At 39.6% G+C, this 18503-nt stretch overlaps 1 protein-coding gene across 1 annotated transcript; it reads left to right on the top strand.

Moving 5' to 3' along the window:
• The first annotated feature begins 47 nt into the window (after positions 1-47).
• On the top strand, positions 48-16374 carry pigu (phosphatidylinositol glycan anchor biosynthesis, class U). The gene is made up of 5 exons (XM_029776439.1): positions 48-85; positions 5069-5212; positions 12639-12763; positions 14796-14938; positions 15096-16374. Exons 2-5 carry the CDS (start codon positions 5076-5078, stop codon positions 15201-15203), a joined length of 513 nt encoding a protein of 170 aa, XP_029632299.1. The 5' UTR covers positions 48-85; positions 5069-5075; the 3' UTR covers positions 15204-16374.
• Positions 16375-18503: the final 2129 nt, after the last annotated feature.

Raw genomic sequence — 18503 nt, 5'->3', positions numbered from 1 at the left:
CAGCCAGAGTGGCCCGCCTGTCCTCCGGCCCAGCCAGAGTGGCCCGCCTGTCCTCCGGCCCAGCCAGAGTGGCCCATCTGCCCGGGTCAGCCAGAGTGGCCCGTCTGCCCGGCGCAGCCAGAAATAATCACACACCCATTTTTCAAGCTAGCATATATGTCACAAAAACCAAAACCACAGCTAAATGCAGCACTAACCTTTGATGATCTTCATCAGATGACACTCATAGGATGTTATGTTATACAATACATGCATGTTTTGTTCAATCAAGTTCATATTTATATCAAAAACCAGCTTTTTACATTAGCATGTTTTGTTCAGAACTAGCATACCCACCGAAAAATTCCGGTGAATTTACTAAATTACTCACGATAAACGTTGACAAAAAACATAACATATATTTTAAGAATTATAGATACAGAACTCCTTTATGCAATCGCGGTGTCCGATTTTAAAATCGCTTTTCGGTGAAAGCACATTTTGCAATATTCTGAGTATATAGCCCAGCCATCACGGCTAGCTATTTTGACACCCACCAAGTTTGGCACTCACCAAACTCAGATTTACTATAATAAAAATTGGATTACCTTTGCTGTTCTTCGTCAGAATGCACTCCCAGGACTTATACTTCAACAACCAATGTTGTTTTGGTTCCAAATAATCCATAGTTATATCCAAATAGCTCCGTTTTGTTCGTGCGTTCAGGTCACTATCCGAAGGGTGACGCGCTGGCGCGTTTCGTGACAAAAAATTGCAGCATGTCAAACGCTGTTTAAAATCAATTTTTATGCGATTTTTCTTGTAAAATAGCGATAATATTCCAACCGGGAGACGTTGTATCCGTTCAAACACTGAAAGAAGAAAATGGAGTCGTCACATGCACGCGTGCGCCAGTGCCATTGTTCTCAGAAGTACCACTCTCCAAAACCCCTGCTGTTTTTCGCCCAGAGACTGCAGAGTTATCATTCAACGTTCTGGCGCCTTCTGAGAGCCAATGAAAGCCTTAGAAAATGTCACGTTACAGCAGAGATCCTGTATTTTCGATAAAGAGGCTAAAGAAGGCCAAGAAATGGTCAGACAGGGCACTTCCCATATAGAATCTTCTCAGGTTTCTCAGCATTTTGGGTACAAAACAGTACTTTGTGTGGTAGGGTCCTTTTTAAAATTATTTTAATTTTTTGCCTGATTCAGTTTTTTCCCAAATTTCATTTTCTCCCTTTAGTTTTTCTAGGTTACCGTTTTCAGGTTTTCGCTCTCTAAATCACACTTAAAAAAATGAAAAACAAATGTATAAAACAACCAAATTTGATGTTTAAACCACATCAGGAGACCACTTATGAGGATTTGAATTCGACTATGTACCAGAGACCGTTTTTTGCTTAACAATGTTTCTGTAGCTCTCGTGATTCCCTGATAAAATAAAGGTCATTTCAGAGTTTGCAAAACAAATGGCGACTGGATTTGTCACAGTTGTCGTTGTCTTGAAGGGAGGACCAATACGCAGCGGGAATGTCGATGCTCATCTTTATATTTATTAAATAGAGACCACGAAAAAACAACTAAACAGTTAGAACGATGAAGGACAGTTACACAGGCTAAATGAATACTAGCAGTGCAAAATACAACTACCCACAAAACCCAAACCAAACACACACCTAATTATAGGACTCTCAATCAGAGGCAACTAGAAACACCTGCCTCCAATTGAGAGTCCAACACCCAAACCTAAACATAGAAAAACTAAACTAGACAGAACGTAGAAATACATACAAAAACACAAACCCTCTGCCACGTCCTGACCAAAACTTATACAATTACTCCCTCTGCTGGTCAGGACGTGACAGGATTGATGCAAATAATCTTGATATCATTCTGCCAGGTTGGTATAGGCTTCTTTGTAGTTAACATTTAATTGAGAAGGTTTTTGGGAAAGCCTTTCCATCTACCAGAAGACAGCTGTCATTACATTAGCCTCATTGCTAACGGCTACACCCAGACAAACGCGCTCATACAGACTAGCATTCCTGTGCCGTTGCCTTTACAGAAAGTTTAAGAAAAATACAAATCATTGATGGATTTTGTTCGTCTTATGGTAATTTTGGGAAAATGAACGAATTTCCTACTACGTTCCAATACATATGAATATTTTTGAATTCTGTTTTTAATATCTGGATTCTGTGATCCCGTCCACATTTTCTGCAACAGTATATTTTTATAGGGCGCTAGTGTGGTGACACTGCTGGTGACACATTATTTATACACTTTACATACATCAATATTCCTAGGTAAGAAATTTTAGGTTGTAGTTATTATAGGCGTTATGACATGTCAACTATTTCTCTCTATACCATTTGTATTTCATATACTTTTGACTATTGGATGTTCTTATAGGCTCTTTAGTATTGCCAGCCTAATCTCGGGAGTTGATAGGCTTGAAGTCATAAACAGCGCTGTGCTTCAAACATTGCTAAGAGCTGCTGGGAAACGCAGTAAAGTGCTGTTTGAATGAATGCTTACGAGCCTGCTGCTGCTTACCACTTCTCAGTCAGACTCCTCTAAAGAAATATCAAATCATAGACTTAATTATAATAAACACACAGAAATAGGAGCCTTTGGTCAATAATATGGTCAAATCCGGAATCTATCATTTCGAAAACAAAACGTTTATTCTTTCAGTGAAATACAGAACCGTTCCGTATTTTATCGAACGGGTGGCATCAATAAGTCTAAATAATGCTGTTACATTGCACAACCTTCAATGTTATGTCATAATTATGTACAATTCTGGCAAATTAGTTCGCAACGAGCCAGGTTGCCCAAACTGTTGCATATACCCTGACTCTGCTTGCATTGAACGTAAAGAAGTGACACAATTTCCCTAGTTAATATTGCCTGCTAACATGCATTTTTAAATATGCAGGTTTAAAGAAATATATACTTCTGTGTATTGATTTTAAGAAAGGCATTGATGTTTATGGTTAGGTACATTTGTGCAGAGATTGCGCTTTTGTTAAATCACCCGTTTGGCGAAGCTGAAGTTGGCTGTGATTTGATGATAAATTAACAGGCACCGCTGTTTAATGCTAGCGTGCAACTTACCTTGGCTCCTTGCCGCCACAAGGTCCTTTTGACGCTGCACTCGCGTAACAGGTGGTCAGTCTGCCACGCAGTTTCCTTGTGGATTGCAATGTAATCGGCCATAATAGGCGTCCAAAAAGGCCAATTTTACCGATTGTTATGAAAACTTGAAATCGGCCCTAATTAATCGGCCATGCCGATTTAATCGGTCGACCTCTAATTCAGACCCTTTGCTACGAGACTCAAAATTGAGCTCGGGTGCATCCTGTTTCCATTGATCATCCCTGAGATTTTCTAGAACTTGATTGGAGTCCACCTGTGGTAAATTCAATTGGTTGGACATGATTTGGAAAGCCACTCACCTGTCTATATACGATCCTACAGTTGACAATGCATGTCAGAGCAACATCCAAGCCATGAGATCAAAGGAATTGTCCGTAGAGCTCCGAGACAGGATTGTGTCAAGGCAAAGATCTGGGGAAGGATACCAAACAAATTCTGCAGCATTGAAGGTCCCCAAGAACAGAGTGGCCTCCATCATTCTTAAATGGAAGAAGTTTGGAAACACCAAGGCTCTTCCTAGAGCTGGGCGCCCATCCAAACTGAGCAATCGGAGAAGGGCCTTGGTCAGGGAGGTGACCAAGAAATAGATGGTCACTCTGACAGAGCTCCAGGCTTGCTCTGTGGACATGGGAGAACCTTCCAGAAGGACAACCATCTCTGCAGCACTCCACCAATCAGGCCTTTATGGAAGAGTGGCCAGACGGAAGCCACACCTCAGTAAAAGGCACATGACAGTCCACTTGGAATTTGCAAAAAGGCACCTAAAAGACTCTCAGACCATGAGAAACAAGATTCTCTGATCTGATGGAAAAAATATTTTACTCTTTGGCCTGAAGTCCAAGCGTCACATCTGGAGAAAACCTGGCACAATCCTATGGTGGTGGCAGCATCATGCTGTGGGGATGTTTTTCAGCAGCAGGGACTTGGAGAGATCCTTGACGAAAACCTGCTCCAGAGCGCTCAGGACCTGACTGGGGGCGAAGGTTCACCTTTCAAGAGGACAACGACCCTAAGCACACAACCAAGACAATGCAGTAGTGGCTTCAGGAAAAGTCTCTGAATGTCCTCGAGCCCGAACTGGAACCCGATTGAACATCTCTTGAATGACCTTAAAATAGCTGTGCAACAATGCTCCCCATCCAACCTGACAAAGCTTGAAAGAATCTGCAGAGAAGAATGGGAGAAAATCCTCAACTACAGGTGTGCCAAGCTTTTAGCATCATTCCCAAGAAGACTCAGAACTTCAATAAAGATCTGCATGTCCAATTAATTGAATTTACCACAGGTGGACCATAGGTGGACTCCAATCAAGTTGTAGAAACATCTCAGGAATGATCAATGGAAACAAGATGCACCGGAGCTCAATTTAAAGTCTCATAGCAAAGGGTCTGAATACTTATGTAAATAAGGTATTTCTGTATTTCATTTTTAATACATGTGCAAAATTTTCTAAAAACCTGTTTTCACTTTGTCATTATGGGGTATTGTGTAGATGGAGGGACAAACATAATTGTATCCTTTATAGAATAAGGCTGTAACGATGTAGACAAAGTCAAGGGATCTGAATGGCTAATTAAACAGCCCATATGATGGTGCAGCACTTGTAGACTAGCAAAAGAAAGCACCACCACAGATGAAAGGAGAAACTAGTAGTGATCAAACCTGAGTTAGTAGCATATCAATCACCGCTCGCCTTACTCCCTCTAACAGTCAAATTTGAAAGGAACGCAAAGTAATAACTAGTAATATAACTTATTTTCACACAAAGTAATATTTTAAATAGCGCATTACTTTTGTAAAATTTAATGAGTAATATTACTTTTTCAGGTAAGTAATTCCAACATTGATTATGAAAGGGCCTTCATGCATTGTGTGATCGTTCCCTCCTACTGTGTGAATGCTTCTTCTCTCTGTGTCTCTTCCCCAGCCTCTCCATGCCAGATCTCACCCCCAACATAGGCCTCTTCTGGTACTTCTTCGCCGAGATGTTTGAGTACTTCCGCCTCTTCTTCATCTGTGTCTTTCAGATCAACGTGTTCTTCTACACAATTCCACTCTCCATCAAGCTGAAGTGAGTGCCCTTCATCAGCTCTTTAACTCAGTGTGGAGAGACTAAGGTTGTCATTTTTGTGGTTCAGAAGAGCACAGATCTGTGGGGCAAAATACAGTAACCCTTCAAATATGTTTGCACTGTACCAATAGATGCACGTTAGCACATATGCTAACGAACCATAAATCAGTTTGACTCCAGATTGACTCGTCAAAGACATTACCCTGATGAACCATGTTAAGTTTGGCATTGATATCTTAAAAAAAGAAGGAAACTTTTTAGACTATGCAACGCTAATTGGTTTTGACATGGCTGTGTGAGTAAAAAAATGTGATGGTCACATCGTTCGAGCTGCACATTCACCTCACTCAAAACGTCCTATTTTTTAGGAAGCTAAAACCATGATTTGGTCAAAATGAACCATAGGACCTAATGACACCAGATGGAATGCAGGCCCATAGTACGTCTTAACTTAGTTTCAGAAAAGCTAAAGGATTGGTCAAAAGATGGCTAAAATATAGACAAATAAAAATCTTATTTTACGTGTCCATTTAAACCACTAAGTCCACTGCAATGAATCCTATTAACTTGAAACTTTAAGATGAACCACACTGAATTTGGTATTGATATCCCAAAAAACAAGGAAACTATTATAGAGCCAATGAACACGCCGATTGGCACCTGTGTTTTTCTGTTGCTCATTTGAAAAATTAGATTTCAGTCTTGGCGGTGTGTTTACTGACCGGTTCTGTGTTTGGTTAAGGATGTTTGTCCCCCATGAGACACTAGCCAATTTCACTTCCTCATAACCCCAGAATTAATCTAATATAACTGTAATTCATTTTGAAGTTTTTGCAGAGGATGCTTAAGTTGTGCAATTTTACATCTAACTAATGTGTTTGGGGCAGTTTTCTCAAGTTACAAAATGTGCACTGTGTTGTTTTATGTAAATTGTCAGAGCTGTTGAGCACTGTCTGCAATTGGATAGAGAGTGATCACTGCAGCTGTTCACCCCGTGTCAATTACACGTTGTGCTGCATAGATGTTCCGAACTACGTTTTAAACAAGATTTACTTTATGACCAGAATTTATCCTATTTTCCCTAGAATAAGTGTTTGACTCATATCAATACTACATAGGCTGTTTTCAAAGGTAGTCGTTGCTTTTTAAAGGCAGTCGCTCTTTAACAATTCATTATTTTCCTATGTAATGCTAATGCTCAACATCATCTGCAATGATCTTCTAATGAACCATATTTCAGAATCACTCCAGATTTTGTTTTTAGACTTATTACATTAGTCTTGAATTGTTTAACTGCATTCAAATATGGCCACACTGTACCTATAGATGCACATACAGTGCATTCATCAATCTACATACAATACCCCATAATGACAAAGCAAAAACAGGTTTGTATTTTTTTTCCTAATACATAACAATAAACTATCACATTTATGTAAGTATTCAGACCCTTTACTCAATACTTTGTTGAAGCACCTGGCAGTGATTACAGCCTCGTCTTCTTGGGTATGATGCTACAAGCTTGGCACAACTGCAAAGTACAGAGATCCTTGATGAAAACCTGCTCCAGAGCGCACAGGACCTCAGACTGGGGCGAAGGTTCACCTTCCAAGAAGACAACGACCCTAAGCACACAGCCAAGACGACGCAGGAGTGGCTTGGGGACATGTCTCTGAACGTCCTTGAGTGGCCCAGCCAGAGCCCGAACTTGAACCCGATTTTGATCTCTGGAGAGACCTGAAAATAGCTGTGCAGCGACGTTCCCCATCCAACCTGACAGAGCTTGAGGGGATCTTCAGAGAAGAATGGGAGAAACTCCCCAAATACAGGTGTGCCAAGCTTGTAGCATCATACCCAAGAAGACCCAAGGCTGTAATCGCTTCCAAATGTGCTTCAACAAAGTACTGAGTAAAGGGTCTGAATACTTATGTAAATGTGATATTTCAGTTTTTATTTTTAATAAATTTGCAAAAACGTCTAAACCTGTTTTTGCTTTGTTATTATAGGGTATTGTGTGTAGATTTTTTTAAGATAAAAAAATATATACATTTTAGAATAAGGCTGTAACTTAACGAAATGTGGATAAAGTGGAGTGGTCTGAATACTTTCTGAATATACTGTATGCTAATGCTAAAAATACTTAATCTTCCAATGAACCATAACACGGAACCCAAACCGGCTGCGCACGTGCACCATCGTGCATAAATTTATTTTGTCCCCCCACACCAAACGCGATCACGACACGCAGGTTAAAATATCAAAACAAACTCTGAACCAATTATATGAATTTGGGGACAGGTTCGAAAAGCATTAAACATTTATGGCAATTTAGCTAGCTAGCTTGCGCTTGCTAGCTAATTTGTCCTGGGATATAAACATTGAGTTGTTATTTTACTTGAAATGCACAAGGTCCTCTACTCCGCCAATTAATCTACACATAAAACGGTCAACCGAATCGTTTCTAGTCATCTCTCCTCCTTCCAGGCTTTTTCTTCTCTTGACTTTACATTGAAATTGGCAACTTTCATTAATTAGGTGCATTACCGCCACTGACCTTGTTCGTCTTTCAGTCACCCACGTGGGTATAACCAATGAGGAGATGGAACATGGGTACCTGCTTCTATAAACCAATGAGGAGATGGGAGAGGCAGGACTTCCAGTGCGATCTGCGTCACAAATAGAACTGACTTCTATTTTAGCCCTTGGCAACGCAGACGCTCGTTGGCACACGCGAGCAGTGTGGGTGCAATAATTGAATAACATGTATGTCTACATTTATTTTGCAACGCTCGTGCACGCGACACGAGCATTGTAGTCAGCCTGTAAGTCAGATTGACTCAAGATTTGGTATAAAGACTCAATGAATTACCCTCAAATTAATTTGAGAATGATTAGTTGTTGCATTTAGATAGAACCATATCACACCAGTGCTTTAAGAACTGGACTGATGGGTATGGGGCCATGAAATTTGGTATGTAAACCTTATGCGTATGTCCTTAGAAGCTCTGTGAAATTAAAGTCACTGTAACCTTAGATTGCTGCACCAAACTAGGTTGCATTATAGATCTCATTGGCACCAGTGGCATAGGATTTTAGTGCAATATCTGATGATCAAGTGGACTTTGTCTTGTGCAAATAAATGTTCAATTTCAATTATATATCACAAATCTATCACAAATCACAAACGATTAGTTAAATTGACCCCATAATTGGTATATAAACTTAATTCATGAAGTAATTACTTTAAGAATGATTACCTGCTGCATTCAAAGATAACTAACCTACAGCACTAGACTAAACTTCACTTGCATCATCCTTGTGGTGTTGAGAGATCAACATGGTAATGCTTTCAGTTTGTACATAAACGAAGATGGCAAGCACTATCATATAGAAACTTTATCCAACTCATCTTGTCCCTTAGGTCATATGTGAACCCTGTTCATTGCTGATTGCAGCTACAGTTGAAGTCAGAAGTCTACATACACCTTAGCCAAATACATTTAAACTCAGTTTTTCACAATTCCTGACATTTTAATAAAAAAATTCCCTGTCTTAGGTCAGTTAGGATCACCACTTTATTTTAAGAATGTGAGATGTCAGAATGTTTTGGTTTTCCCATGATGTCAAGCAAAGAGGCGCTGAGTTTGAAGGTTGGCCTTGAAATACATCAACAGGTACACCTTCAATTGAGTCAAATTATGTCAATTAGCCTATCAGAAGCTTCTGAAGCTATGACATAATTTTCTGGAATTTTCCAAGCTGTTTAAAGGCACAGTCAACTTAGTGTATGTAAACTTCCGACTTCAACTGTATATTTGCTATCGATGTTCCTAGCAGGTTTCCATTAGCAGGTAATTAAATTAAAATAAATTAAAAGCTGATAATTGTAGCCGGCCAAATTGTCCGCGGCTGCCGATCATTCACCCTGATTTTGCACTTCAGCACCATTCTCTCACTCCTTACATGTATCGGCCTGCTGCTGAGGAAAGCGAGAGGGCAAGAGAGGAGTCTTGACCTAGGCTAGTGTTGATTGCTAAGATAGAGGCTTTTTTCATTAAAGTAAAACGAAGGTTGGACAGTGGCTATAGTGAAAAGCCTACAAGGCAGGGTTCCAGACTACCACCATTTAGTCGTATTTTGTGACCATTTTGACTTGGCTGTGCAAGTAAAAAAATGTATTGGTCACATTGATATTCGTCGCCAAGCCCACTGGCTCCAGGTCATCTATATGTATTTGCTAGGTAAAGCCCTGCCTTATCTCCGCTCACTGGTCACCATAGCAGCACCCACCCGTAGCATGCGCTCCTTCAGATATATCTCACTGGTCACCCCCAAAGCCAATTCCTCATTTGGCCGCCTTTCCTTCCAGTTCTCTGCTGCCAATGACTGGAACGAACTGCAAAAATCACTGAAGCTGGAGACTCATATCTCCCTCACTAGCTTTAAGCACCAGCTGTCAGAGCAGCTCACAGATCACTGCACCTGTACATAGCCTATCTGTATATAGCCCATCCAACTACCTCATCCCAATACTGTATTTATTTATTTATCTTGCTCCTTTGCACCCCAGTATCTCTACTTGCACGTTCATCTTCTGCACATCTATTCACTCCAGCATTTAATTGGTATATTGTAATTACTTCGCCACCATGGCCTATTTATTGCCTTACCTCCCTTCTTACCTCATTTGCACACACTGTATATAGACTTTTTCTACTGTATTATTGACTGTATGTTTGTTTATTCCATGTGTAACTCTGTGTTGTATGTGTCGAACTGCTTTGCTTTATCTTGGCCAAGTCGCTGTTGTAAATGAGAACTTGTTCTCAACTTGCCTACCTGGTTAAATAAAGGTGAAATAAAAAAATATGTATTGCCTTACCTCTCTAATCTTACTACATTTGCACACACTGTATATAGACTTTGCTATTGTGTTATTGACTGTACGTTTGTTTATCCCATGTGTATCTCTGTTGTTTGTGTCGCACTGCTTTGCTTTATCTTGACCAGGTCGCAGTTGTAAATGAGAACTTGTTCTCAACTGGCCTACCTGGTTAAATAAAGGTGAAATAAATAAAAAAATTGATGCGAGCTGCACGCACATTCATTCACCTCACTCAAAACATCCTATTTTTCGGAGGCTAAAACCATGATTTGGTCAAACAGGAAAGAACCTTTTAATTTATCAACTCAATTTTGAGCTCAATAGCAACTATTTTGCAAAGAAGATATTTGATATGGCTTTGAGATACGGAGCGTGTGAAATGCGAATTGGCCATTGCGAGTGTATAGACCTCATTGGTCAACTCCTGTTTTTTGGGAAATTAAATGTACCGTTGGATTAATACATGGCTACTAGCAGTGGGTATAATCTTTAGAATTAGTGATCAAGCTAATGTGTTTTGAGTTTCCATTTACTTAGCTGGTGAATTATCCCCAACTAAATTAGCCTAAGATATTACAGCACATAAAGATGCTGGCAAATTAATTTCAATTGAACAAATTCTGCAGCCCTGTTTTAACAGTAAAATATAGCACAATTGTCTATCCAAAATGCATGACAGTCACTGGATTAGGTTGCATGTTAACATATTTAGAATCACAACATGAAATAATTACGAAACAATTTATTTATTCAATACCATCTCAGAAGTCTAGTATACTTTATTAAAAAGCACTGTGAAAGACGTTATAAGATTATTTAAAATCATGTTATATTGTGTGATGCCATGTTAGAAAATTGGGGTGCGACCAAATCGTTGGCTTGTGCTACCAACAGAAACGCTTAATGGCACCAGTGCCACCAGGGGGAAATGTTAGTCTGGAGCCCTGACTACAAGGGGAATGTTCTCCGTATGGACAAGTTTTAATATTGTAGTGGACAAAGCTAAGAAGAACGTTGGCATGGCCAAATGCAGGCTACTGTGCAACTCGCTATTCAGATAGGATGCAATTTTGGAACTTATATTTATTCATTTTTTTGTATTTAGAATCATTTGTTTTTATTATTATTTTATCATTTTTATTATAGGCCTATTAATTTATCTAAACCAGTTCTTTAAATATGAAAAACTTTTGTTTCATTCTGCTGATATTGTTGTTGGCTAAATTAAGTTTCATCAGTTTAAAAAATATATATTGTGTGCTCCATATTTAGTTTAACAAATGACAGGCTAATAGGCTAAGGTAATTGCTGCAATATATCCTGTACAAAACTTTTGTGAAGGTTTAAACCAGTTTGGAAGTGTTTTTCGTTTCATTCTGTTGAGCCAATTTATTCGGCCAAATTAAGTTCCAGCTGTAATGTTGTGTTTACTGCAATATTATATCCTGTTCGTATTTTCCCTATAAACAATAGCTTGACTTATTTTTGGAAATACCCTAATACAATTTAGAAAATGTTGTGAATGTTTGGTGTGGTTGCTATTTGCCTATTATACTTCAGGCCTATAATATGAGGGCAGTTGCACCGGTGCTCCAACTGACCCCAACAGTTTAATTTTAGGTGAGGAAGAATGTTTTAGGCCTACCAGAGTTACTCCTATAATCTAAGAATATAATGCTTATCTTTATAAAAAATATTTGGATAGAAAATGTACTAGTTAGCTTCCTTCTGGTCGCTTATATCTGTAGGCTACTGCATCTGCTATATCTGACAAGGATAAAGAAATGCATGTCATTGTCATAGCATGCCGCCGACATCTCTCTCTCTCTCTCTCTCTCTCTCTCTGGGGCTAGGCCTAAGCTTTTATATGTATTGTTTTAATATTCATATCATACAGTGGACGCCTAAGCCTATAGGCCTATGCATGCAATGCCCTGATGCATTTAGTGCTCAAATCTACGACAGCTGAACCGTGAGGTGGACAATTATTGCTTTAGGAAAGTAAAAACCAATAAACAATAGGCTAAAAAGTTTTGCATTTGCGACACATCGAAACATAAGGAATAGTGTTTTTGTAGTTTGTTATAGGCTGTTTTTAAGGACACATTAATGTGGCTCATCTGGCCAATATCCCTCGTTTATTGATGCGCTGGCTGCGTGGGTGGACGTCCTAATGGTTTACGCACCCTATTCATATGGATGAGCTGTACATTTCTCAAATGTCCGATAATTAAAAATCTTCCCAGTCACTTGTGCGGTGCCAAATTTCCGGAAACCCTTGTTCCTGGGTATTATGTACTATTAAACAGACGATTTCATTCAAAGCGACTTACCATAGTGTGTGCATAATTGTTTTCATATGGGTGGCCCCTGCGGGAATTGAACCCACTTCTCTGGTGTTACAACTGTCATGCTCTACTGAGCCACACAGGACCACGTGTGTATATAATGTATCCCATCTAAAAGTGGCATCTATAAGTCCGGTAAATTATTTAGTCCTAAAAGGCTGCTGTATAGTAACACTGCTGTCCTCTGTCCCAGGGAGCACCCAGTCTTTCTGATCTTCATGCAGATCGCCATCATCTCCATCTTCAAGTCCTACCCCACCGTGGGCGACATCACCCTCTATATGGCCTTCCTGCCGGTCTGGAACCACCTATATAGATGTGAGTGGTTCTTTCCCATGAGCCATGGATTGTGTTTGATATGGTACACCGTAGCAAACTGTTTTGCAACAGAAGACGAGCACAAGCATTTCTTATTGGACAAGTTAAGATAGTACCTTTCAAGGCTCCCATTTTGCGCTTACTGAACTCTGTCCTAAAGCTATTTCTGTTGAAGAGGCAGGAATACTCTTCGCCCCTGTCGAATTCAGTTTGTCTTCATCCCTCAAAAGTCGTACAAAGTTGAGCTACATTAATATTCCATGTCATCTATTGTGTAGTTCCCGCTGTACTGTATGTGTGAGGATAGTGTTTCCCAAACCTTTGCTCTATTCATTAGCTATCTATTCCACTGCTTGCAAACCTCTTTGAACTAATCAAGGGCTTGTAAATAAATCCAATAGGTGGAACAGCTGGGGTGGTGGGTACTCAATGAGAGAGTTTGGAAACATGTTTTATGAGTTGCTCAACAGATGGTATTGGACATGGACAAAGCTCAACTAAGACAATTATTTTAGGAGAACTAACCGTCAGAGGGTGTGCTCCTTAACATCATCCCTAATACTGTAGTCCAGTAATCATCAACCCTGCTGCAGGTGACCCGCAGTACAGCAGGTTTTGTCCCAGCCAAAGGAATGTACTTTTTTTGTCTTAGCACTAACACCACTAATTCCACAATTCAAAGGCTTAATGATGAGTTGAATCAATTGTGTTAGTGATAAGGCAACAAACAAAAAATGTGAACACCATTGGGTCTCTAGGACCAGGATCGAGAAACAATGGTCCTTTGTCGCTCAGTTGGTAGAGCATGGCACTTGTAACACCAGTTTAGTGGGTTTGATTCCCGGGACCACCCATATGTAAAATGTATGCAGGCATCAATGTAAGTCACTTTGGATGAAATCGTCTGCTAAATGGCATATATTTATTACTGATTTAGGGTTTTGTTTTCAGACCGGGTCAAGGGCTAGTATAATTATCTTTATTTACAAAGAGAAGCAGGAAGAGGGGATGACTCAGCTCTGTCAAAGTCAACAATAGAAACTGATTTCTGATGCACCACAGGCACCTGACACAAAGCTCAATAACAAGAAAAGCCAGGATGGTATTTCAGAAAGCATAATCTAATGAGTCATCCAGTTTAATGATCATCTATTTAGTTATAGCCAACATAAGTTGGGACTATAGCCAGCTAGGGTAGAGCGTGGTCAGTGAGTCAGTAATGTTTTAACGTTTGAAGTTTGCCTTTTTATGAACTGGAGTTCATACAGAGTCCTTTCAATTATTCATTTATTTATTTGATAGGGAGAGGTACAATAAAGACATTAACACATTGTATAATCACGAGTGAAATTCATTGCACCGTCATGATTGTGCTTGCACTAATTGCAGAATATTTACTAGAGCGAGTTAGCTGGCTAAGTGTTGAGGTTGTAGAACTGGAATGGTGATGCCCATCTACAGTGGGCTCCGGTCAGAGAGCGGAGACAGAAGCAAAGAGGCAGTTGGAGTCTTTATTTAGATGAAGATGGTTGTAAAATGGAATGGATTGTTTAAATAAACAGTTGATGTTGCCAGTCTTGAACAGTTGGACAGACAGATGCATGTATGAATAATGATTTTTAATGGCTGCCTGAATTAGCCATTAGCGGCCGGAATCCCACACAAACAAAACAGAGGTGAGGAAGTCCTCTTCTATGCAATAAAGGATATTGGAACTCGCATTCAATTACTCATACTAGTAGTTGTGAGTTGTTGGCTTGCTCAACTCCTCAACTTTGTTTGGGTGATGGATCCGGATTGAAAGGAGGCGCTCTCAATGGCTGCCCTTCTAAATACCTGGCCATAGAGAGATATAGAAGGCACACCTGCCACGAATGCCGTCTCCCCAACTCCACATCACCAATCAGCAATTTCTGTACACTAATATTAGGGGAAACTTCTACAAGAAAAAGCTTTGGTTTTAGGCTCATTAAGAATGTTATGACTGTACATTATATCGTTTTATATTGACTTTATTTTCCTTGTGTTCCAGTCCTGAGGAATATCTTCCAGGTGTTGGTTGTGTTGTTGGCGTGCTCCGCGCTGTTCCCCGTCCTCTGGCACCTCTGGATCTACGCGGGTAGTGCCAACTCCAACTTCTACTATTCCATCACGCTGCTCTTCAACGTGGCACAGGTGAGTGGGCTGGAATGGGCTGCACAGCTGGGTAGGCTAGCATTGGTACAGGCATCTTCAGTGTGAAATCAGCTGGATTAGAGCACAGTACCTTTAACTATTGAAATTATAATTTTCACAGATGGATTTCTGTCAATATTGCTTTGTTTCTTCTCAGATCTTGCTGGTGTCGGACTACTTCTACCTGCGGCGAGAGCATCACCTAACCCACGGCCTGTACCTGAAGAGGAAAGACGGCAGCGAGGCCACTCTGGTTCTCAAGTAGTAGACGACACATACTCATACACACACACACAGGCAGGGATGGGACCGCTGCATGACTGAAAGTGACTCTGAACATTACCCCACACTTCGAGTTCTTATTTCTGAGGTATTTTAAACAAACATCCCAACTAACCCCCTGCTCCCACATAGACCAGCCTTACTGTTTTTGAAGGTCCCACTGGAGTAAACCTGAAGAAATTAAGGAAGGAGCAGACATGGAGGTTAAGTGGCTGGGGTGAAAGATGTGCTACCTTTTGTCTGTTCTGTCGCTCCAATGAGTAGGCGAGATGTATATTTTGGCATGTAGGTGATTGGGTTGCTGGTCTGGGTTCTTTAGCTTTTTTTGGTCCTACCTTTTTCCTGTATTTACTTTCTTATGCTTTTAGGACTCACTGTCACTCACATTGAAAACAAGCGGATGAATTGCGCAGATGTGAGCCTTTTGGGTACTTGGGCGCATACGTAAACCAGACAGATCTGTTCTTTTACCAGCAGAGGGCGTCAGTTGAATAGGAAAACTACAGTGGTTTGTCAGTCTGTCTATCAGCCAATGTGTTCATTTGGGCACGCAACGGAAAACTTTTAAAAACATTTTGTATAAAAAAAATGGTATTCAGTATTTTCCAAGTAGTCCACCTCTGTTTCAGGACGTTGTCTTCTGTTTGGTGCCTAATGAACACAACCCTTTATGTTTTGCTTTACTAATACACTAAACACTGTGTCCAACTATAACTGTCTGTACAACTTGTTGGTAAGTTGCTACTCTTCTCTCAATGAATATCGGATCGGTATCTGATGACTCCTGCATTGTCACTATTTGCAAGAGCATAGGCAAAAGATATTGGGGATAAGACACCCATTTACTGGAGTGTGTCTTCTGAGAAAAATGGAATCTGAATGGTACTCTGTACTTAATGAGATATTATCTGGAATCCACCGAACTCTCGTGATGCACTCTGCTTGGTGAATGTGTTCCGTGTCAACTCGAATGTTCATGTATGCCATTTTTTTATACAAATTATGGATATATGTGTAGGTATATAGTATTTATTTATTGCCAGCCCTGATTTTTGTTCTAAAATTTTTGCTTCAATCATTTGGTAAATGGATGAGTACTTAAATTGTTAGGCATGTTTATGTATTTTTTACATAAGACCAGGGTGATTTTGAAACGGATAATGTTTTATTTGCTGAATGAGTGGCTATGAATGATGATGGCTACATTACAGGTTGTAATTTTTTGGGGTGTACAGATATAGTGCCTTCAGAAAGTATTCACATCCTTTGACTTTTTCCAAATTGTGTTGTGCTACAGCCTGAATTTAAGAGTAATTAATTGTAGATTTGTTTTGTCACTGGCCTACACATAATACCCCATAATGTTAGTGGAATTATGTTTTTCAAAATTTGTACTAATTAATTAAAAATGAAAAGCTGAAATGTATTGAATCAATAAGTATTCAACCCCTTTGTTATGGCAAGCCTAAATAAGTTCAGGAGTAAAAATGTGCTTAACAAGTCACATAAGTTGCATGGACTCACTCTGTGTACAATAATAGTGTTTAACTTTATTTTTGAATGACTACCTCATCTCTGCACCCAATTATCTGTAAGGTCTCTCAGTTGAGCAGTGGATTTTAAACACCGATTCCACCACAAAGACCAGGGATGTTTTCCAATGCCTTGCAAAGGAGGGCACCTATTGGTAGATGGGTAAATAAATAAAAAAGCAGACATTGAATATGTAGCATGGTGAAGTTATTAATTACACTTTGGATGATATATAAATACACCCAGTCACTACAAAGATACAGGCATCCTTCCGAACTCAGTTGGCGGAGTGGAAGAAAATTGCTCAGGGTTTTCACCATGAGCCCACTGGTGACTTTAAAACAGTTACAGAGTTTAATGGCTGTGATGGGAGAACTGAGGATGGATTAACAACATTGTAGTTACTCCACAATGCTAACCTAATTGACAGAGTGAAAAAGGACGCCTGTACAGAATAACAAAATATACCAAAACATGCATCCTGTTTGCAACAAGGCACTAAAGTAAAACTGCAAAAAATGTGGCAAAGCAATTCACTTTCTGTTCTGAATACAAAGTGTTATGTTTGGGACAAATCCAATACAACACATTACTGAGTACCACTCTTCATATTTTCAAGCACAGTAGAGGCTGCATCATGTTATGGGTATGTTTGTTATCATTAAGGACTGGGGAGTTTTTCAGGATAAAAAAGAAATGGAATGGAGCTAAGCACAGGCAAAATCCTAGAGGAAATCCTAGTTCAGTCTGCTTTCCACTAGATACTGGGAGATTAATTCACCTTTCAGCAGGGAAATAACCTAAAACACAAGGCCAAATCTACACTGGAGTTGCTTACCAAGAAGACATGAATGTTCCTGAGTGGCCAAGCTACAGTTTTGATTTTAATCTACTTGAAAATCTATAGCAAGTACTTAAAAATGTTTGTCTAGCAATGATCAACATCCACTTTGACAGAGCTTGGAAGAATTTTGATTAATGGACAAATGTTGCACAATCCAGGTGTGGAAAGCCATTAGAGACTTACCCAGAAAGACTCACATCTGTAATCGCTGCCAAAGGTGTTTCTACAAAGTATTCACTCGGGTGTGAATACTTCTGTAAATAAGTTATTTCTGTATTTCATTTTCAATAAATTTGCTAACATTTCTAAAAACACGTTTTCACTTTATCATTATTTGATATTGTGTGTAGATGGACGAGAATTTTTTTCCATTTTGAATTCAGGCTGTAACGCAACAAAATGTGGAATAAGTCAAGGGGTATGAATATCTTCTGAAGGCACTATATGTGCAGCACACTGGAAGCCTATTCCGGTCCTGGAATAGCCTATTGGATCACCCATTTTAATCCATAGAAGCAGGTGGTGTGGACAATTTATTTTAACCTTGTCACTTCAGCTGATCAACTAAGAGCAGACCTTGTGGCCAAACATTAGCCCCTGTAGACCCTCCCTTCTGGAATTGTATTTTGTTTAAAATCTGTTTGTACATCTATGTCTGCCTTTGGGTCATCACATGATTTTACAAGCTAAAAAACAACTTCTCATTTAGAAAACAGCCTATGTGGCATCGATATGATTCGGAAACATTTACTCTACTGTCAAAATGTACTACAAAATGTAAATAGGATCATTTTGGTCATAACGTCAGTCTTTTCCAAAACAGAATTTTGTACCCGAGTATGTCATTAAGGTTGGGTTTATTTCAATCCTGCTCACACCTGGCAGCACACAAGTAATCATAAATTC

The sequence above is a fragment of the Salmo trutta genome, chromosome 14 (genome assembly GCF_901001165.1).
Source record: "Salmo trutta chromosome 14, fSalTru1.1, whole genome shotgun sequence".
Taxonomy (NCBI): Eukaryota; Metazoa; Chordata; class Actinopteri; order Salmoniformes; family Salmonidae; genus Salmo; species Salmo trutta.
This window is presented reverse-complemented; position numbering and strand designations above follow the sequence as displayed.